Source organism: Vicia villosa, linkage group LG2 (genome assembly GCF_029867415.1).
Source record: "Vicia villosa cultivar HV-30 ecotype Madison, WI linkage group LG2, Vvil1.0, whole genome shotgun sequence".
In the NCBI taxonomy this organism is placed as follows: Eukaryota; Viridiplantae; Streptophyta; class Magnoliopsida; order Fabales; family Fabaceae; genus Vicia; species Vicia villosa.
The window spans coordinates 123,335,167-123,355,004 of NC_081181.1; the positions used below are offsets into that span (position 1 = coordinate 123,335,167).

The 19,838-nt window shown below is 33.2% G+C and overlaps 1 protein-coding gene and 1 pseudogene across 1 annotated transcript; both read right to left on the reverse strand.

Moving 5' to 3' along the window:
• Positions 1–9,136: 9,136 nt before the first annotated feature.
• LOC131654518 (small nucleolar RNA U3) lies at positions 9,137–9,282 on the reverse strand (annotated as a pseudogene).
• A 1,983-nt stretch (positions 9,283–11,265) lies between these two features.
• Positions 11,266–14,487, reverse strand: LOC131651963 (pentatricopeptide repeat-containing protein At3g02330, mitochondrial-like). Its single transcript, XM_058921709.1, has one exon. The coding sequence runs from the start codon at positions 13,768–13,770 to the stop codon at positions 11,473–11,475; it is 2,298 nt and encodes a 765-aa protein (XP_058777692.1). The 5' UTR covers positions 13,771–14,487; the 3' UTR covers positions 11,266–11,472.
• Positions 14,488–19,838: the final 5,351 nt, after the last annotated feature.

Genomic DNA, 19,838 nt, shown 5'->3' on the forward strand with positions numbered 1-19,838 from the left:
TGTATAATCGTGGTGATGATTGATGATTTATGAATGTTAATATGCTGTTAATATTAACATGTGGATTATGGTGAATGTATGCGTGTGATATATTTGTATGAATGCTAAACTTATGCATGCTTATCGGTGATGATTTGGTGATGATAATGAGACGATGTGTTACATCGGATTTGGTGATGTTGTAAGCATGTTATATGTTGCATTCATTGGCATACATTTTCGGTGATGGATCCCGGTGATGAAATGGATCAAATTGGTGGGCATAATTCCCATTGTGTGGAATTTGTGCTGGTTAAAACTGTATCTCGGTGATGAAAAGATCAGTTGGATGGGTTTATCCCATGGATTGGTACCACATGCATAGTGTCAGTTGAATCATATGCATTGGTTATAACATGATTGGATGAAATCCAGTGTTATGCCTTGGTGTGTTTATGTGATTGATGTATTGTGGAGTTGTTGTTAATATAACTTGATCATTGATGAAATTGATGAGTTGTGGGCTGATGGCCAATATTGTCGAATTGATGCTTGCTTGTGTAATAATTCCGATTATATGTATGATTGAGTGGATGATAATTACTATGAGATTTTATTGCTTATGATTGCATAATGCTTATTAATTCGAATGAAACTCACCCTTACTTTAATGATTACAGATTAAGGAGTAGCGGCATCAGAATGGGTGAGGATAGCTCATAGGCTAGTCCGTAGTCGTGTCGTGTCATGCTCTGATTGTAACACTGGGAAACGCTAGTTTAGGGACGAATTATCTTATTGGTTTTGTTGTTTTATAAATGTGTTGTAGTAACTTGCATAGATGATGAATATGCAATGTCATGAGTTGTGATCCGCTGCGTTGAACATGAATTGTGTTTTATATTAAATGGTTTCCTGTGTGGCATGACAATTGACTAAGATATTTTATATTAAAGAAATTGTGATACCCTTGTATTTCATGTTTACTCTGATGATTATGATTATTATTATTATTATTATTATATTTTCCGTGGGGGTTTAGAAGGGTGTTACACTCCTTATCAAAAAGGACAAGCTATGGGCTAAAATCGTAGAGTGCAAATACAGAGGGACTAGTTTTGAGTCGTATAGGTGTGATAAGTTTAGTTCTTTGTGGTGGCGAGATATATAATCGATTGACCTTAGGGAAGGGGGTTTCAAGCCATCTTGGTTTCATGAAAAGTTGTCTAAAGAAATAGGAGATGGAAAGGAGTCATTATTTTGGTTAGATCCTTGGTAGGGCGGGAAAAGGTTGAAGGACATTTATCCAAATTTATTTGCCTCAACTATTGATAAGGGAGCATCGGTAAGTGAATCCTTAAGGAGTGAGAGATGAGATACATTATGGATCGCTAATTAGACAACCTCGTTAGACGATGAAAACAAAGAGATAGAAAATTACATTCATGATAAGGTGAGGAGAATCTTTTTAAAAGAGAACATCAAGGATATGTGGGGATGTTCCAAGGTTGATTACTCGGTTAAAGAAGCTTATTCTTCTATCCTCGATAGTGCGGCTGTAGTAAGTAATGAAGATAAGGTATATGCAATCGCTTGGAACAAACTTGTTTCTCTAAAAGTATCGATATTTGTATGGAAGCTCTTGCAGAACAAAATTCCAACAAGAGATAATCTTATAAAAAGAGGCATCTTAGTTGATTCTCAAAATTCATGTTCTTTTGGTTGCAAAAAGGAAGAGAATGGCGCGCACATTTTCTCCGAATGTTCGATAGCCTCCTCGACATGGAGCGAGATCCTAAGTTGGCTTAATCTCTCCTCTATTTTTCATAATGATGTTTTGTAGAATTTGTACCAGTTCCAGGATTTAGTTAGCCACGGAAAGACCACTACTATGTTGTTCAACGTCATTTGTTTATCATGCATATGGGCTTTGTAGAGGAATCGAAACAAGAAAAATGTAGAGTTTCTGGAGAGAAAAATCTCAGCAATCTTCGATGAGATTCAATTGTCATCTTAGAAGTGGATAAAGAGCAAGGCAGTCGGTTTCATAAACATTTAGGAAGTTTATATATACTGCCCAATCAATAAGGCCCTTAGAAAATCAGTTAGAGCAAGGTTTAAAGTGTCTTAATCGATTAAGAACGCTCTTAATAGATTAGGATAATAATTGTTGTGGGGTTTCTTTTTTGAGAATTATTGTTGTTTATGAAACACATAATCAATTGGATGATAGACATAATGATTATGAGCATTAAAAAGCTAATGAATATTTTTTTCTTCTTTTTGAGCCATATTTCTCTCCTATAAATAGAGGGTTCTCATCACTTTCATACTACATTAGAAAACATGTTTGACACTCTTTCTCACTTTTTATTCTTTTTATTCTCATTTCTCTTAACTCACTAAAATATCAGTGGAAATTCCCGACGTTTTGCTGAGGAGGTGGAGGCAGAGGTGATTGATTGATCGCTGCTTTAGTAGCAGCGGCAGCTTCACGCGCAACGGTGGATCGAGTAACTTTAGATCAAGTCATCACTTGGAATCGTAAGAATTAGAAATTTGGAAGTTCAAAGAAATTGAAGTTGAAACGATGCTTGATTATATCGAATGCTAAGTTAGATCTTCATGTTTGATTCTGAATGCTCTTGATTCAGTGACCTGATGAAGTTGAAATTGACGAATCATAGAACGAGTGTGAGACCGTGAAAATCATATGAATTAGAAGTTGATTTTCATAAACGGTGTCATTGTTCTGTTTTAGAATAAAAACGGAGTGATAATCGAAAGTGATGGTGGTTCTGAGCTTCCGACGCGGTGGAAGGGGGACCTACAAGGTTAGTACTCCAACACTCAAGTCAGTATGTGAGAAAGAAAAGTGAATTGAAATTGGGTTTGAAACTTGTCATCTGAATTTGGCGTCTTCTCTATATATAGTAGAGAGGAAATAACAAACTCACTATTTGTTAAGAGTAGATTGCGGAGAGCCGTTGAATGCACTTGTAGTTGAGATCTTTTGTTAGCGTCATGAGAAAGGTGTTTGTGCTAAGAAGATTCTCGAAGTAATACTAGTCTATAGAGTGCTCAGTCAGGGTCGATATGACCTACTCAGAACAAGTTTCTTAGTATGTACCCTTAAGAGTAGTGGTGTTCATGGGTGTGAAGCTGTCAATATGGGCTACCCGGCCCTAAACGGGCCGGCCCTAGCGGGCCCTGGGCTTTTCAGGGCTGGGCCAAAAAGGCCCTGTATAATATGGGCTCGAGATTTACTACCTGAGCCCGGCCTTAGATGGGCTTCGGGCTACCCGCCCCTAAATGGGTTTTTTTATTTTAAAAAATTAAAATAAAAACTCCATAATATTTATTATAAATAAAATTAAAAATTATGTTATTTTAAACATAATACATTTTTAAGTACTATATTATCTCTTATAAATACTATAATGTGTTTCTAAATACAATATATGTCTAAATTGTATAAAATAGTACTTCAATATTTATTATAAGAGAAAAACTAATATAATACGATGAAAAAATGTTGATTATATTAATGTATAATATTTAAAAGAGAAAGATTGAATAAAATAGAGATAAAATTTACTGAAGTGAGAAAAATCGATATGTTATTTTGGAGTAAGATAATATAAATATTAATATATATTTTTTTAAATTTATAATTATGCGGGCCTGATGGGCTACCCACGACCTATATGGGCTATCCCTAATGGGTAGCGGGTTTTTCAAGGCTGGGCTAAAAAGGCCCTAAAAAATATAGGCTCTAATTTTAAGGGCCAAGCCCTATGATTTTTCGGGCCGGCCCATATGGGCTAGCCCATTTTGACAGCTATAGGTGTGGGTATTCCCACGAACTTACCGACCCAAACCAAACCAACCTACATACTACCTGAATTCGTTCGTTTGCGGGTTTACTCAACCTGCAACAACATGTGTATATATTTAAGGACACAAATTAACATTACTCAATAAATTAAACTAAAATTTAATAAAAAATTAAAAAACAAATTTGATTTTTTTATTTAGATATTTTTTTTCAAAGTCTAATTTTATTTTTTTTATTTAACTTATATAGTGAAAGATGAAATTCAATATTCTTTTAGACAAACCCAAAATCCTTTAAAAAAATATTTAAAAAGTGTACATCTCCATTTACTTATTGAAAGAGGGCCACTCAATAGGCTTTGGCTAATATGCATAAGAATTTTCTTTATGCACCATGCATAAGCCTACATAAGCCATTGGATCATTTTTTTTAATCCTGTATTGAGTTTTGAGTATTGAGTGGTGAGTATTGAGTATTGAGTAATAACAATTGATATCTAGAATTTAATCCAAGGGTCCATAATAATCTATGCATGGTGCATAGATTTTTATCTATGCACGTTAACTGCACCCCACTCAATAGGAGGCTTATGTTCGATTTTTTTTACCACTGTGTCACTAATATGAAAACAAAGTACTAATGTGCCAAAACTTAAAAAAAAAAAAAAAATCAATGTGCCCCATTTTCAGTAAGGGTTCGTCCAACTATTGGACGACCCAGTGAATTTTTTTTCAGTTGGAGTTCGGCCAACCCTTGGCCGACCCTGTGAAGAGCTTTTGTTTTTTGTTTTTTTATTTATTTTAAATTATAAACATTAGTTATTAGTTACTTTAGAGTTAAAAGGTAGTGCATTGACAGTCTAAAATAATTTTACATTTTTATCCAATAAAAACTCACCAATTTGTCATGTTATTAAATTTTTTTAAAAATAAAAGAATGATTTAATTGAATACATAGAAGTGATTGGTTGACAGTGTAAAAATATTTTACAGTGTCCTCGTTTTTCATTATTTTAACTATTAATTGATTTTAATATAATATTTAATCATTATTTTAATAATATAATAATACTTTTAAAATTTAATTAAGTTATTGTTTTATAATAATATATTTTAGTAAATAAATTAATTTAATATGGTCAGTGCTTCAATGACTGATTCGTTGAAAATGCGTGCATGTGTATACTTGGCCGATGGATGACCGAGCGCATGAAGACCTTTTTAAATAATTTAGTAATTTTTTGTTATCTATAAATAAGAATATTTTTTATTTAACAAATCAGTCATTGAAGCACCAATCATGTTAAATTAAATTAAATTAATTTATATACTAAATATATTATTAACTAATTAATTATAAAACAATAATTTAATTTAATTTTAAAAAGTATTATTATATTATTAAAATAATGATGAAATATTATATTAAAATCAATTAATAGTTAAAATAATAATAAAATATGGGTTTTGTACTGACACGGTAAAATATTTTTACAATGTCAACCAATCACCTCCATGTATTCAATTAAACTATTCTTTTATTTAAAAAAAATGCTTAAATGCACTTTTGGTCCTCCTGTTTTCATATTTTTTAAGTTTTAGTCCCTCCGTTTTAAAACCCAGGTTTTTGGTCCCTAAACTTTAGTTAACTTGGGATTTTGTTGGCCCCCTCCACTTTTGCTGACATGTCAATTAATATTTAGAATAAAAAATAATTTTTAATTACGTGGCATTACTGACTGGATTAATATATTAATCAATATTTTTATATTAACTTATAAATTAGTGAGTAATTTTAATTATGTATTTTTTAAATTATTTAGCCAAAATACTTAAATAAAACACATTGGGCTAGTCTGTTGCAAGCCCACTTCATTTAATTATTAGCCTAGCTCCCATGTTTGGAATCTAAATCCTACTGTTCAGATATATAAACACTACTCATATTTAACACAAAATCGACGTGGGACTTAATCTGAAACAAAACCAACACTTGCAGCTTGGAATCATCTTTAAATTGTTCCAATTTTTTTCTCCTGAAATGAACAAAAAACTCAAGTTGCTACGTTGTTTCAGAGAGACACCAACACTTGAGACCAACTTTACTAAACCAAAATCACTCACTTGTGCTACAAGCGTGTCATTAAGAAGAACATTTGCAGGCTTTAAATCGCAATGAATGACAGGTTGTACAAATTCGTAGTGAAGATAACAAAACCCTAAGGCAACACCAATAATAATATTGAACCTTTGCTCTAAAATGAAAGTAATTGGTATGAAATACAAAGAATCAGTAAGTAATAACTCAAAGCATTTAGTTGATTGAATAACGGGGTTGTAAAAAGTGTAGTCATATTGAGTCCTGCTTATTGTTCTTAGCAGGGAAAATATGGTCAAGTGAGATATTAATTTGAAGTACATTTCTTCAATTGAAGGGTAATTTATGACAATTATCAACACATATGAAGATGATATTGCTTGGTTTGTGTTCAGCAGTAATGTAATGTTGTGAGGAAAACAAATAGATTTTGGGTAATATTTTGATAATGGAAATAAAGCACTTTAATGAATTGTAAAGCCATATGATATGTAATGTGGTTAGGTGTTCAAAAACCAGTTTGTTGTGAAATTGGATTTTGTCTGAGTTCTGTAAATGCGTTTCAGATATGAAGCCTATTAAAGTTATTGTAAATTGCTTTTGGTGATGGAGAAGTTCATGAGTTTCTAGCTGGGCGAAGGCTGCATCATAATACCCAAGAATAAAGGCATGAAACTATTGCTATTCAGCTACAATACCAATGTGAGTATATACAGATACAAATAAAGGCATCAAACTAAAGTCCTTGAGAAAATCCTGATAAAAAACTTATGATGGACTATAATGAAGAATGTGTTTTCTAAGTAACTCTAAATAAGTCCCACATCGAGTTTTTTCCATAATACTTAAGAATTTATAAATGGTAAACATGAATAGAATAAATATTTAAATGAATTAGAGTAATAGTAGCCCATTCAATGTTGGACTAACGTGGTTTTGGTATAGTCATTTATTTTCAATAATTTAAATTATCTTAAATACATCAATTTAAAAAGTCATTATTAAATTACAAAATAAAAAATTACATTAAATTAATTTAAATTATCTTAAATACACCCATTTAAAAAGTCATTATTAAATTACAAAATAAAAATTACATTAAATGGAATTTAAAAAATCATTAGTAAACTACAAAATAAAAAATTAATTAATTTTAATTAAAAATTAGGTAAAATCTGACATGGCACTACTGTTGCGGTGTCACATCATTAATAAGACTCCCAGCTATGCCAAATTGGAGGGGGGCCAACAAAATCCCAAGTAGGGGTGGCAAAACGGGCCGCCCGCCCCGCCTTATGCCCGTTAAAAAACGGGCGGGGCGGGCATGCCGGCCAATTAAAATGGGCATAAAAGTCATGCCCGCCCCGCCAAGATGGCGGGTTGTCGGGCGGCGGGCTTACCCGCCTATTTTTATTTATATTTTTTAATAGATTAATAGGCTTTTTTTACCTTTTAATTAAACTTTTCACTTATTGTTTAAAACAATTTTTTATAAAAGTAATTTTTTAACAAATTTACTAAAAAAATATTACATATATTTATAAATAAATGTATAAATAAACCATCAAAAATTGCAATTACTAGAATTAACTAAAAGAAGAGTGAGTTTTGGAGGAGGAGCGGACTTTGGCGAGCGGCGGACTTTTTGGCGGGGCGGGTATGGCGGGCGGCGGGCTTTGGCGAACGGCGAGCCTAAAATCCCAACCCAACCCGCCATTTTTTGGCGGGTGCGCGGGCGGCCCGGCGGGCCCCGGCCTGTTTTGCCACCCTTAATCCCAAGTGAACTAAAGTTTAGGGACAAAAAACCTGAATTTTAAAACGGAGAGACTCAAACTTAAAAAATATGAAAATAGGAGGACCAAAAGTACATTTAAGCCTGAAAAAAATTAATGACATGACATATTGATGAGTTTTTATTGGATAAAAGTGTAAAATTATTTTATACTGTCAGTGCACTATATTTTAACTCTAAAATAATTAATAACTAATATTTATAATTTAAAAACATTATTTATTAATTTAAAATAAATAAAAAAAGCTCTTCACAGAGTCGACCAAGGGTTGGCCGAACTCCAAATGAAGAAAAAAAGGTTTCACTGTGTCGTCTAAGACTATTTACAATGGTTTCCAAATTCAACACCCTACTTTTTCACTTTTTATACTTCACATCATCTTCTCTCTCTTCCACCTAATAATTCAACACACATTCAACTTTTACTCACTACAATAGTTTTGTTTAATAAAATTCAACACCCTACCCCACTACTTTTATTTCATATTCTTATTTTCTTTTATATTTTTGTTTTATGATTATATATTAAAATTAATTATATATTTAATATTATTATCAATTGAAATTATGAAAAATGATGAATTTTAATATTATTAATTATATATTAATATTATTATCAATTGAAATTATGAAAAATTATGAAAAAAGTGGAATTTTTTGGTGTGTCCAAATCAAATGAATCAAGTCTCTATTTATAGACAAAAAAAAAATGATGAATTTTGGTGAAAATAAAAATAAATAAAAAATTTATTTACTATAAAATAAATGACATTAAATAATTATCATGAAATAAAAATATAAACACTCACAACAACCAATAATAATTTGCCAAAAATATTATGTGGCTCCCACTAATTTGTCATTCAACATGTTGAATATTTTCAACACTAAATAATCCACATCACTTTCAACATATAATTCAACACACGATTGTACCAATTCAACTATTGAAAAAAAAATTCAACACCTCCATTATAAATAGTCTAATAGTTAGACGAACCCTTCAGAAAATGAGGCATATTGGAAATTTTTTTTAAAGTTGTGGGATATTAGTACTTTGTTTACATATTAGTGGCATAGTAGTAAAAAAATCTTATGTTCAATCAAAACTTGTCGCAATTTTGAAGCTCATTACCATTTTCAAAGTAGTTACCTGGTAAAAGCACTTTAGTAGCAAACGGTAAAAAGAGAAGAAACAAAAGCACTTTTAAAAAAAAAAAATCACTTTATTAGCAAATGGTAAAACGTTTTGTCTGTAAAATTGGTTCTGCATTGTGGAGGTTGGATCTTCAAACTTGTCAAGCTTGAAGAAGGAAGCAAGTTATCTTTGTGAGAGGGAGGAAGCAAGAACAAGGTAAACCATAAAATGTCACTTCTTTCTCAAAAAAGCAGCTTTTCTAAAATAAGCGAAAAAAAAGAAAAAAGATTTGAGTCTGTGCGGATCATCCTGGCCGTTAATCACGCTCTGATTACACAAGGTCATGATTCATCCACCAGACTTATGTTCTGGTCTCCTTTGAAATCAAGGACACAGTAGTACGATCCTATAGAACAGATCCTGTTCAAGTAAGGTCGTGTCAATCTGTGCTTAGACGGACATATATGAACAACTAAGATTCGCTGCGCGTGAACGGTGTGGGAGCAATATAACTCTTTTGTTGTAACTCTCAGTTTGGGATTTATATTAAAAAAACGCTTCTGATAAGTCTCTTAATCTCTACAGATTTTGTTACCATTTCAACACGCAGGGCCCATCTTTTCATGATTGGTACGATTTTATAGCTGAAATTGTAAATATGTTTCTAAACTTCTTTTTTATATTAAGGGTAGTTAGTAGAAGCTAATTCATTTATTTAATCAATTTTAAGTTGCCATATGGAATTTTTCCTTAAAATTAAACAACTTTTTTCACCTCAGAAGAATTCTGCTTTGGTTGGATTTATTGTTTACTCAGAGTTGCCATATGGAATTGTTTATTCAAATTAAACATTCTGGTGGAGGCGTTGTGTATATATAAATATATATTTTTCTGATCATCTGTAGTTCAGATCCTTAGTCCTATAATGAAAGGGGTGGCATCTCCGTGACTGTGACATCTTTTCATATATCACTAACTCAAACATCACCGGATTGTGCTCCTTTAGGCAATCAATATCACCATGATTTTGCCATCATCCCCATGCTTCTACCGTGATTTTGGCGAACTCAATATAATATGCACTCAGACCCTGGTTAGTTGATCTGACCAATACACAGCAGGAAGATAGTTGATAGTTATTGTAGCCCGTTGCTTATTTCATGAGTCACTTGGCAAAATTGTAGGATAAGAATGTTGTGATCTGAGCCATTGGAAATGCATTGAGAAACAAAAGAAACCAAGTAGCTGTATAGTTCTATATATTTGATTTGTAACATGCTGATATTTAAGGCCCTTATGCCACCCCTTCTATATGATATTGTCTCACATGAGTTCTTAGTTTTTCGTAATGCTATTTTTTTCCCTTTTCTGCAATGTCACCTATTAATGTTGCAGGGAATACACTTAGCCGGCGTGGGAGTAGTATAATGGTTTCTACTGTGACTCTCGCATTGGGATTATCTATACAAAAAATGTTCCTGATAACTCTCAATTTTTGCAGATTTTGAAACAAAACAAAGCAGCTTCTTTGGTGTTACCGTTTCAATAACCTGGGTCTAACTTTGAGCTTATCATGATTGATATGATTTTACAGCTGATATTCTGAATGGCCTTCCATATTCTCTTCTTTGATTGGATTTGTTCTTCTTTTGAAGCAGAATACTCCTTGATGAAATGGGCCTTCTATATGATTTATTACTTTGGAAGGGCGTGGTTATGGAACATGAATGCTCTAATTGTAGTTTTAATTAATGGCCAAAATGTCTTACATTAAGTCTTCTTTAGATTGAAAAATATCACAGTTTCTCTAATTTAGTTTTTTTGTTTAAAATTAATTATGGTCTTGTAGGGAGAGACTTCTTTACAGCTGATTGCTACTGAAACTCTCATGTTTCATTGTTCAGGTGTTCATAATTTGTATATCTGTAGTCTTTTATTCAACAGCAACCTGAAGTACTATAGTAAATATTTTAGAATTCATACTTGATATATGCTTTGTAATATATAAGTTAATGAATTTTGGGAAGGTTTTTCTTGAGATAGCTCATCTGATGTACCAGACATTTGTCATGTCATACTAGGATCATTGCTATATGAAACAAACTATCGATTAACAAAGTGGTAAATGAATTGTTGTTTTCGAACATGCATATATGGCTTCCAAAACATTTTGCAACGATTACAAATTATTAAGCAAAATGTAACACAACTGGTATAATTCTATTCTTGAAAGCAAGGTTTGGAAATGAAATTTAGAATGGCCATGCCTGTGTCCATGTTATTTTCTTGAAACAAAGGTTATGTATAAGGCCATAACAGATTTATGTTGGTGTTAGCAACAAAATACAAGTCTGCATTCATGAATCATTTCGGAGCAGCATTCATGCATACTGTGCATGGTCATTCTTGGAAAAAAGTATCTGCCAAATGCAACAATATGAATTTACATCTATAGCCATTGTATTCTATTGCATCTTTTATGAGACACTCACAAGAATGTTGTGAACTTGTGAACAGAGCCATAACATCCAAAGTTTATAAACAAATGATATAAGATCAGAAATTTTGCTTTAATGCCCTCCAAAAACGGTAATAAAGAACACATTCCCCCTTGAGTCTTGGTGCTCCTCAAGCCAACCAACTACTTCCTGGATCTTTCTTCACATGAATCTTTGCCATTTTCTCCCTACATTTAACAGCTTCTTCCCATTTTCCCTCTCCATTGTAAATGTTTGAAAGAAGAATATATGGAGCATGATCACTAGGATTCATTTCTATCATTTTCATAGCAGATTTTTCTCCAATTTCTGTGTTATTATGATTCCTACAAGCACCAAGTAATGTTCTCCATGCTGACTCACTTCCATCCTTTTGCACTATCTGGTAAGCTTCCTCCAATCTTCCCGCCCGACCATAGGCATCGACCAGAGACGAATAATGCTCAGATTTTGGCTTAATCTTGTATTTGTCAAACATCAATGTAAAGAAATGCAAAGTTTCTTCTACATAGCCTGCATGGCTACAAGCTGACATCAAAGTTAAGAAAGTTACATGATTGGGGGCCACACCATTCTTCTCCAACTTACCGAATACTTCTATGGCTTCTTTTGCTTTTCCGTGATGTGCATATCCACATATCATGGCATTGAAAATCACTTCATTTGGCTCTAATTGTTCACTAAAAACGTTCTCTGACTCCTCAATGTTCCCACATTTAGCATACATGTCTATAATGGAACTCCCAACGTAGACGTCGCGGTTATAGCCGGACTTGATAGCTAGAACATGGAGTTGTTTACCCTCACATATAGCTGAAAGTTGTGAGCAAGCTGAAAAACATAGTGGAAGGCTATAACTTGTAAAATTGACTCCTTCATTCAACATCTCTTTGCATAACTCTAAAGCTTCTAATTCCATGCCGTTCTGTTTGTAAGTTCCAATAATAGAACTCCATGAACTATCATCTTTCCATTCAATGTCAACAAAAGCTTTAAATGCATCATCGATTAGCCTACACTCAGAGTACATGTGAACTAGTGCATTGCCAACCAAAGTATGATGACACAAACTTGATTTAAATATAAGTGAATGAAGTTGTCTACCTGCAAGTAAATCTGATTCATTCTCACAAGACTTCAAAACAGCAACCAAAGTGCCACTTTCAATTTGCAATAAAGTTGTTCGACGAAGCTCTTGCAATAGTTGCATAGAATGACTAGATCCATGACCCAGCCGAGCTCGAGCCAAGATCATAGAGTTCCACGCTACAATATCTTTATCATCAATCCTTCTAAACAACTTTTCCACATCCCCTAGTTCACCAAAACCGGCATAGAGAGTCAGCAACACACTTGCCACAAAACAATCATTTTGATGCCCGTTTTTTATCATTAGGCCATGCACTTGAACACCAGTGTTCAAGTCCTCTATTTCAACACAGGCTTTCAAAGTACTAGATAACACATGTTGATCAAGTTTCACCCTTTGTCTACACATATTCTTGAAAAAACGCACAGCTTCCTCTCCTCTACTATTCATGGTATATCCTGAAATCATTGAACTCCACACAAAATTATCCTTCTCCTCCATGGAATCAAAAATCCTCCTGCAAGAACTCACATCCCCACATTTGGCATACAAATCAACCATCACACTCTCAACCACCACATCATTTTCAGCACCAAATTTGTACATGAGCCCATGGATTTGCTTTACTTCTTGCAACAAAGAACAACACTTGAGTAAACTAACAAAGGTACTATTATCAGGTTTCAACCCGTGTACTTCCCTCATATCAGAAAATAACCATTGCACCATGCGAAAGTCACCCACTTGAGCAAACCCAGAAATCATAACATTCCAAGCAACAACATCTCTCTCCAACAATCCATTAAAAACATTCAACGTGTCCATTAAATCATTTCCTCCTTTGAAGTACATATACACAAGAGAGCTCCCAGCAAATTTGTCTCTATCAAGACCATACCGAACAAGCAAGCCATGAATCTGCAAACCCACACTCCAAAAATCACGGTTATCACAAGCCCGAAGCAGAACAGAAAAAGTGTACTCGTTGGGTCTCTCATCCGACCCACGCATTTGATTGAACATCTCCAAGGCTTTTGGGACAGACCCATATTTGAGATGCGAGGAAATTAAGGTTGTCCAAGTGATAACATTTCTGTGAGGCATTTTGTTGAACAGTTGGTGGGCATGGTGAAAGTTGGAAGATTTTGAGTAGAAACTCAAAAGGGTGTTGGCTAAATGGGTTTGTGAAATGCATTGCGTGATTATGAGTTTTGCATGGATTTGATGGCATTGAGTTAGCGTTATGGGGTTTGGTTTCTTTGCCAGTGACAGTAAAAATGGTTCGAGTTCAAGCACAGCGTTCAATTTGTTTACATCGAACAGCGCACGCCCGGTCATTCCAACAAGGCACTGATCATCTCTTGTACTAGAATTTCGACATTGATTCTGAATTTGTTGTTAACCAAACCAACTATAGTGAAAGTGAAAAATATTTCCAGTCAAACCAAATTTAAAGCGGGTAACCGTAACACCAAAATGTCCCAATTTACAAAATGATTTCAAAGAATTTTTTTTTATTTTTAAGATTCTTATTTATGGTTACTTCTAAGGTGAGGGTGCAACTAAATCCCTCACTCACATGTGTACCACTAATTATTACCATTAGATTAAATAAAGTCCAAGGTATTTCAATAGTCATTATTGCACTAAATTTTGGTATCTTGGATCATATTATTTCTCTCATCCCCGATATATCATCTCTCTCTACTACGGTCATGATTGTCTCTTTTTATCTTTCCTCAGACAATACCTCTGTTAACTTATCCTTCTCTATTAATTATTCTACACTCACATCTACAATTTATTACATATATTACATGAGCAATTATTATTGATTCACTTTTTCTAATACGCTCATGTTAAACGTTCCAGTTGTGTTAATTTTTAAAGTAATTAAAGGTTGTTATAAAAAATAATGGCAACATCTCCATATCATGATGCCATATTCTTACAACTTCTAAGTTAAAGAATTAAAGATAGAAATCTGATTCAACAAATTTAAAAATAAGAGAGAAACTTTGAAAAAACAAGAGAGGTTTATTTTGGGAAGTGAAAAAGATGATAAGAGGAGAGAGAAAGTGGTGGGGTAAGGGATTGTGTAAGGAATGGTATACATGTTCCCAATTTTTTCATAACTGATCTAGACTCTTTAAATATATCTAATGGTATATAAAAGTGTTTTACCCGTGAATCACTTATTTGATGGTTCATCCTAAATTTAACCCTTATATATATATATATATATATATATATATATATATATATATATATATATATATATATTATATATATATATATATATATATATATATATATATATATATATATATATATATATATATATATATATATATATATATATATATATATATATATATATATATATATATATATATATATATATATATATATATATATATATATATATATATATTTTTAATTTCAAAATTTAAAGGGTGTAAGAATATAACATTTATATGAGAATAAGTTCAATCAACTATAATTTCTCACTATCAAACACAAAATAGGAATAATATTCTTGGAAATAATAATTTTGAGAATATCATTTGAATATAATTGTAAATCTTGAAACAAACACACCTTTAAACACACCTTTAAGTATTTATTTTAGAATTGTTTATTGCACTTTTACTCACACATTCTTGAAAAAAATTGAAAAATGTTCCTATAATATACTCTATTCGTTTTAAAATGGGTGTCGTTTAAGATTTTTGCATTTAGATTCAAAAGTCGTCTGGATTGATGTAACCTTTGAGTATTCCTAAGTGGAAGTGGGATGGATGGTATCTCCTAGAATTTTGTAGTGGTTTTGCCAAAGACCGTGAAAGGAAGTGATTTGATCTAGGTTGTTGCAGATAGACTGACTAAGTCGGCTTATTTTGTTCTGATAAAGATCGGTTACTTGTTGTAGAAGCTAGCAGAGATATACATCGGTGAGATTGTGAAGCTGAAGGGAATTTCTTCGACGATTACTTCAGATAGAGAACTGAGGTTCACGCCAAGATTTTGGGAGAGTTTGCAAGCAGCCTTGGGAACCAAGTGGAGGTTGAGTTCTGCTTACCATCCGCAGACGGGAGGTCAAACAGAAAAGACTATCCAGTCTTTGGAAGATTCGTTGAGAGCTTGTGTTTTAGAGAAAAGAGGTAATTGGACATTTAAGTGCCATTGATCGAGTTTACCTATAACAACAGTTTCCATTCTAGTATTGGAATGACACATTTTGAAGCTTTGTATGATAGAATATGTTGGACCCCTTTATGTTGGTAAGAATCAGTTGAAAAGTGTTGTGTTTGGACCATAGAATGTTCAGCAAACTGCTGAGAAGGTTAAGATGATTTAGGAAAAGATGAAGGCATCACAGAGCACACATAAGAGTTATCATGATAAGCGAATGAAAGCTCTAGAATTTCAAGGGGGAGATCATGTGTTCTAAAGAGTCACTCTGGTGAATATTATTAGTCGTGTGTTATAGCCTCGAAAGCTCACATCTCGTTTTTTGGTCCATATCAGATCCTTCAGAGAGTCGGTGAAGTTTCCTATCGAGTTGTTTTACCACCATCTCTTTCAAACCTTCATAGTGTCTTCCAAGTGTCTCAACTTCGGAAGTATATTCATGATTTGTCTCAAGTGATCCAATTGGATGATGTGCAAGTGAGAGATAATTTGATTGTGGAGGCATCACCCTTGTGGATTGAGGATCGAGAAGGGAAACACTTGAGAGGTGAATATATCGCTTTGGTTATGGTGGTGTGCGGAGGACCTGCCGGGGAAGCGTGATGTGGGAGTAGGAGAGTCAGATGAGGAAGTCTTATCCATAGTTGTTTCCTTCAGGTAACTTTCGAGGGCGAAAAATTCTTTAAGTGGGTGAGAGTTGTATTACCCAAATTTTGATTATTTTATTATTAATTGAGTTTAGAATGTCTTAAAATATTCTATTAGTATTATTGAGGATGGTTGGGTTTTTAGTAGAAATTATTATAATTTTTATTTATTTAAAATAATAGAGAAAATGAGAAATTATGCTTTGGAGAGGAAAATAAAAACTAATTAAAATAAAGGTGTTGAATAGAATTATTAAGAGTTGAGACTATTGAAATTAATAAAAAAATAGGATTTTTATTTAAATAGATAAGGGAAATAGAATGTAGAGTTATTTAGTGAAAATAAGTTGTCAGCAAAGTAAGAGAAAAACCTTAGCAGAGCAAGAGTATAAGATGAGACCCCATAGCTGTAGATTCAAAGTTTTTTCGCGAATTTGAGATAAGGGGGAACTATTCATGATATGAGTGTTCAAGCATGGAGGATAGAGTAGATTCCTTATCATGTTTCCTTTTTCCTTTCTGTCATTGTTGAAGGATTTGAATCTTGATATGGTTTGTTCAAAACCTCACTTGATTGTTGTGATGTAAATATGTTTCTGTGCTCTGTTGATCGCTGAATTTCGTATGGATTTGCGTGCATAATTCTGATTTTTGATGTTCATGAATGTTTGTTTTGAATTGATAAACATGATAATAAATTTATGATGAATCAATTATATATGTGTTGAATCTATATGTTTTGATGAGTTAAATGTTATATGAATCGTGTATGATGATTGTTTTGTGTGTGTAGTTGTTTGGGACTCAAAAGATGAAAATTTAGAGGTGATACAATGTTGAAAATGCTGCAGCCAAGTTTAATTCCAATCGAAATTTCAACACGATTTGAATGAGAGATCAAATTTTAGCAGAAAATGCTTCTTCCCAGTTTGATTCGAAACAAAATTTCAACATGATTTGAATTAGAAGTCAAATTTTAACAGAAAAACACTTATTACTGGTTTGATTTGAATTAGGAAAATAACATGATTCGAATTAAGAGACTGATTTTGTTCGAATATTGTTTCCATCATAACTTGAGTTACATGACTCTGATTGAGGCGCAGTTTGAAACGTTGAAAAGCTAGCGAATTGGACTATCTTATGGTAATGCCCTTATATGATTTAAATGTGTAAATTAAGTCATTTTACTCGATTTCTTTTGAATGGTTTCTGACTTTTCAGACTCTTTGATGTTGTTTGATGAGTATTTATGAGAAATTATACAATAGGCCACGGCCCACGGGGCACTTTTGAAAAGGCAACAAAAATATAAAATAATAAAAGAAAAATTATTTTTGTTTGCACCTCATAATATTGATAATAGTCCATATGTCATTTAGGCATTTTAATCTTTCTCTTGGGCTTAATATTGGGTTTACTAACAGTTTATTACATCGGTATACTTATTACATATGTGTATTTCTTAAATAATGTCAAACCTTACTGTCTAAGGTTTATTACAAAAGTATACCTCTGTAAGTATTATGGAGATGTATCTTAATATAATTTATGGCAAAATGAGGATGTGACTCACTTACGAAGGAATGTGGTGTATATAGAATGCGTACGGAAGTATACTTCTAAATTTATGAAGAGAAATTTTGGGTTTTTAAAAGGTGGCTCTTCACCACTAAGGATGGGAAGAACAACCCCCTTTTTATTTTAGATTGCTAAAGAACTTGCTAATGGCCGCACTATATTAACTTTAAAAAAAAAACTACTTAAGTTACAGAAACACGATCTTTAAAAAAAACTATTTTTAGAATGCGAAAAGATTGAAGCACCGCACTAGCACATCACTTGCTCAAGTGATCCACCTAAAATATTTGTCTGGAAATATTGGTGCCCATTGTGAAACCTGATAAAATATTATCCATGCCTCAAATATTAAGCATCACAACGGTAACCAAAATTTGGGTTCCACCTTAACTTTTGCAAGTTAGCACGCACAACCATCAGAAGTCATGTTTATGGATAAAGAAGTCTCGAATATAAAGAAGTATCACCTTTCAACGCTTTCGGTCATTGAGAAGGAATGAGGCAGAAGGGTCTATAAGATGTGAAACGTCACAAATCATACATCATGAAAGTGATTGGCCGACAACATATAACATTATAGGTGTAAAGAAAGCTCACGTCAAATGACTCGTGAAAAAGAGAATTAATCAAGAAGAATCAAAAACACGTGAAAGACTCGCCTCATAAGGAGAATGTTCGTGACAACGAAAATTTTATATTTTATATTTTGTCTTCTGTTCTGTCAAATTTACATGTCTATTATTTCTCATTTTTTAAAGTATCGCTACAGATAATTCACAAGATTACTTGTATCCAAAGGAATTTTCTATGGAACGGTTCGGTTAATAAATGTGGCATATCGTGGCTGAATTGGAAATTTGTGTGTCGACCAAAAGAAGAAGGTGGATTGGGAATCAAAGATGTGACTTCTTTCAATCATGCTTTGTTATGCAAATGGCTTTGGAGATTATGTGTTGACCGTAATGCAATATGGGCGAATCTGATGAGGCAACGTTATGGTGACTTGGGTTATTGCATTTGGAACGAGGTTGAAGTAAGATCAAAGGAAAAAAAATCTCTTTGGTGGTGAGATCTAATGTCACTTAAGGGGTATGATTCTAGTATTGGATTTATTCATACTGCATCATGAAGGCTTGACGATGGTTCGTTGATTCCATTTTGGAATTCAAAATGGATTGGCAATTCAACATTATCAAACCTTTTCCCAAATATGCATGTTGTAGTGTCTTGCAGGTGTTCTTCCGTTGCAAATAATGGATATTGGATGGACAATTGATGGCATTGGAAGATCGAGTGGAACTTGGATGTGAATAATCCAGGTTTAATGGCACAAGTGAGGTATTTGGCCGAACTACTGCTAGAAGTGCAACTGATCCGATTCAAAGACGATGTTTTGGTGTGGCCATTTGGAGAGGGAAACTGTTATTCTGTGAAATTTTATTATGACAGATTGGTGCAGGGACAGCAGGAGAGTTGGATGACCGCGACAATGGTTGAAGCATTGAAGAAGGTTTGGAAGGCTAAAGTGCCTCAAAAGGTTAAGTTGTTTGTTTGGTTGTTACATGATCGACTACCAACTCGAAGTCAACTTGCAAGGAGGAATAATTACTAATGAGATTGACAAGTTGTGTGTTTTATGTAACGAATTGTCGGAGGATGCTGACCACATTATGTGGAACTGCAGGATTGTGCAACGAGTTTGACAACTAATGTTTGATTGGTTAAGTATGGCTAGAAGATCTTATAACAATCAAACATGCCGTGATTGTTATTTGCATTTTCTGAATTGCTTAAAAGGAAAAGTGTCAAGAAGAATGGAGGGGGTTGTTTAGTTGGCAACAACATGGTGCATATGGAAGTTTAGAAATGGCAAAATCTTTAACAATGAGGAAGATGATGTGGAAGGCATTGTTTTCAAAATAAAGATGTTTACTTGGTGGTGTCTTCAAATTGGAGCAAACATGTTAAATTGTAATTTTTACG

Bases quoted from the DNA above. Each gene is read 5' to 3' on its own strand.
- LOC131651963 (XM_058921709.1), bottom strand. From the start codon at position 13,770: ATGACCGGGCGTGCGCTGTTCGATGTAAACAAATTGAACGCTGTGCTT.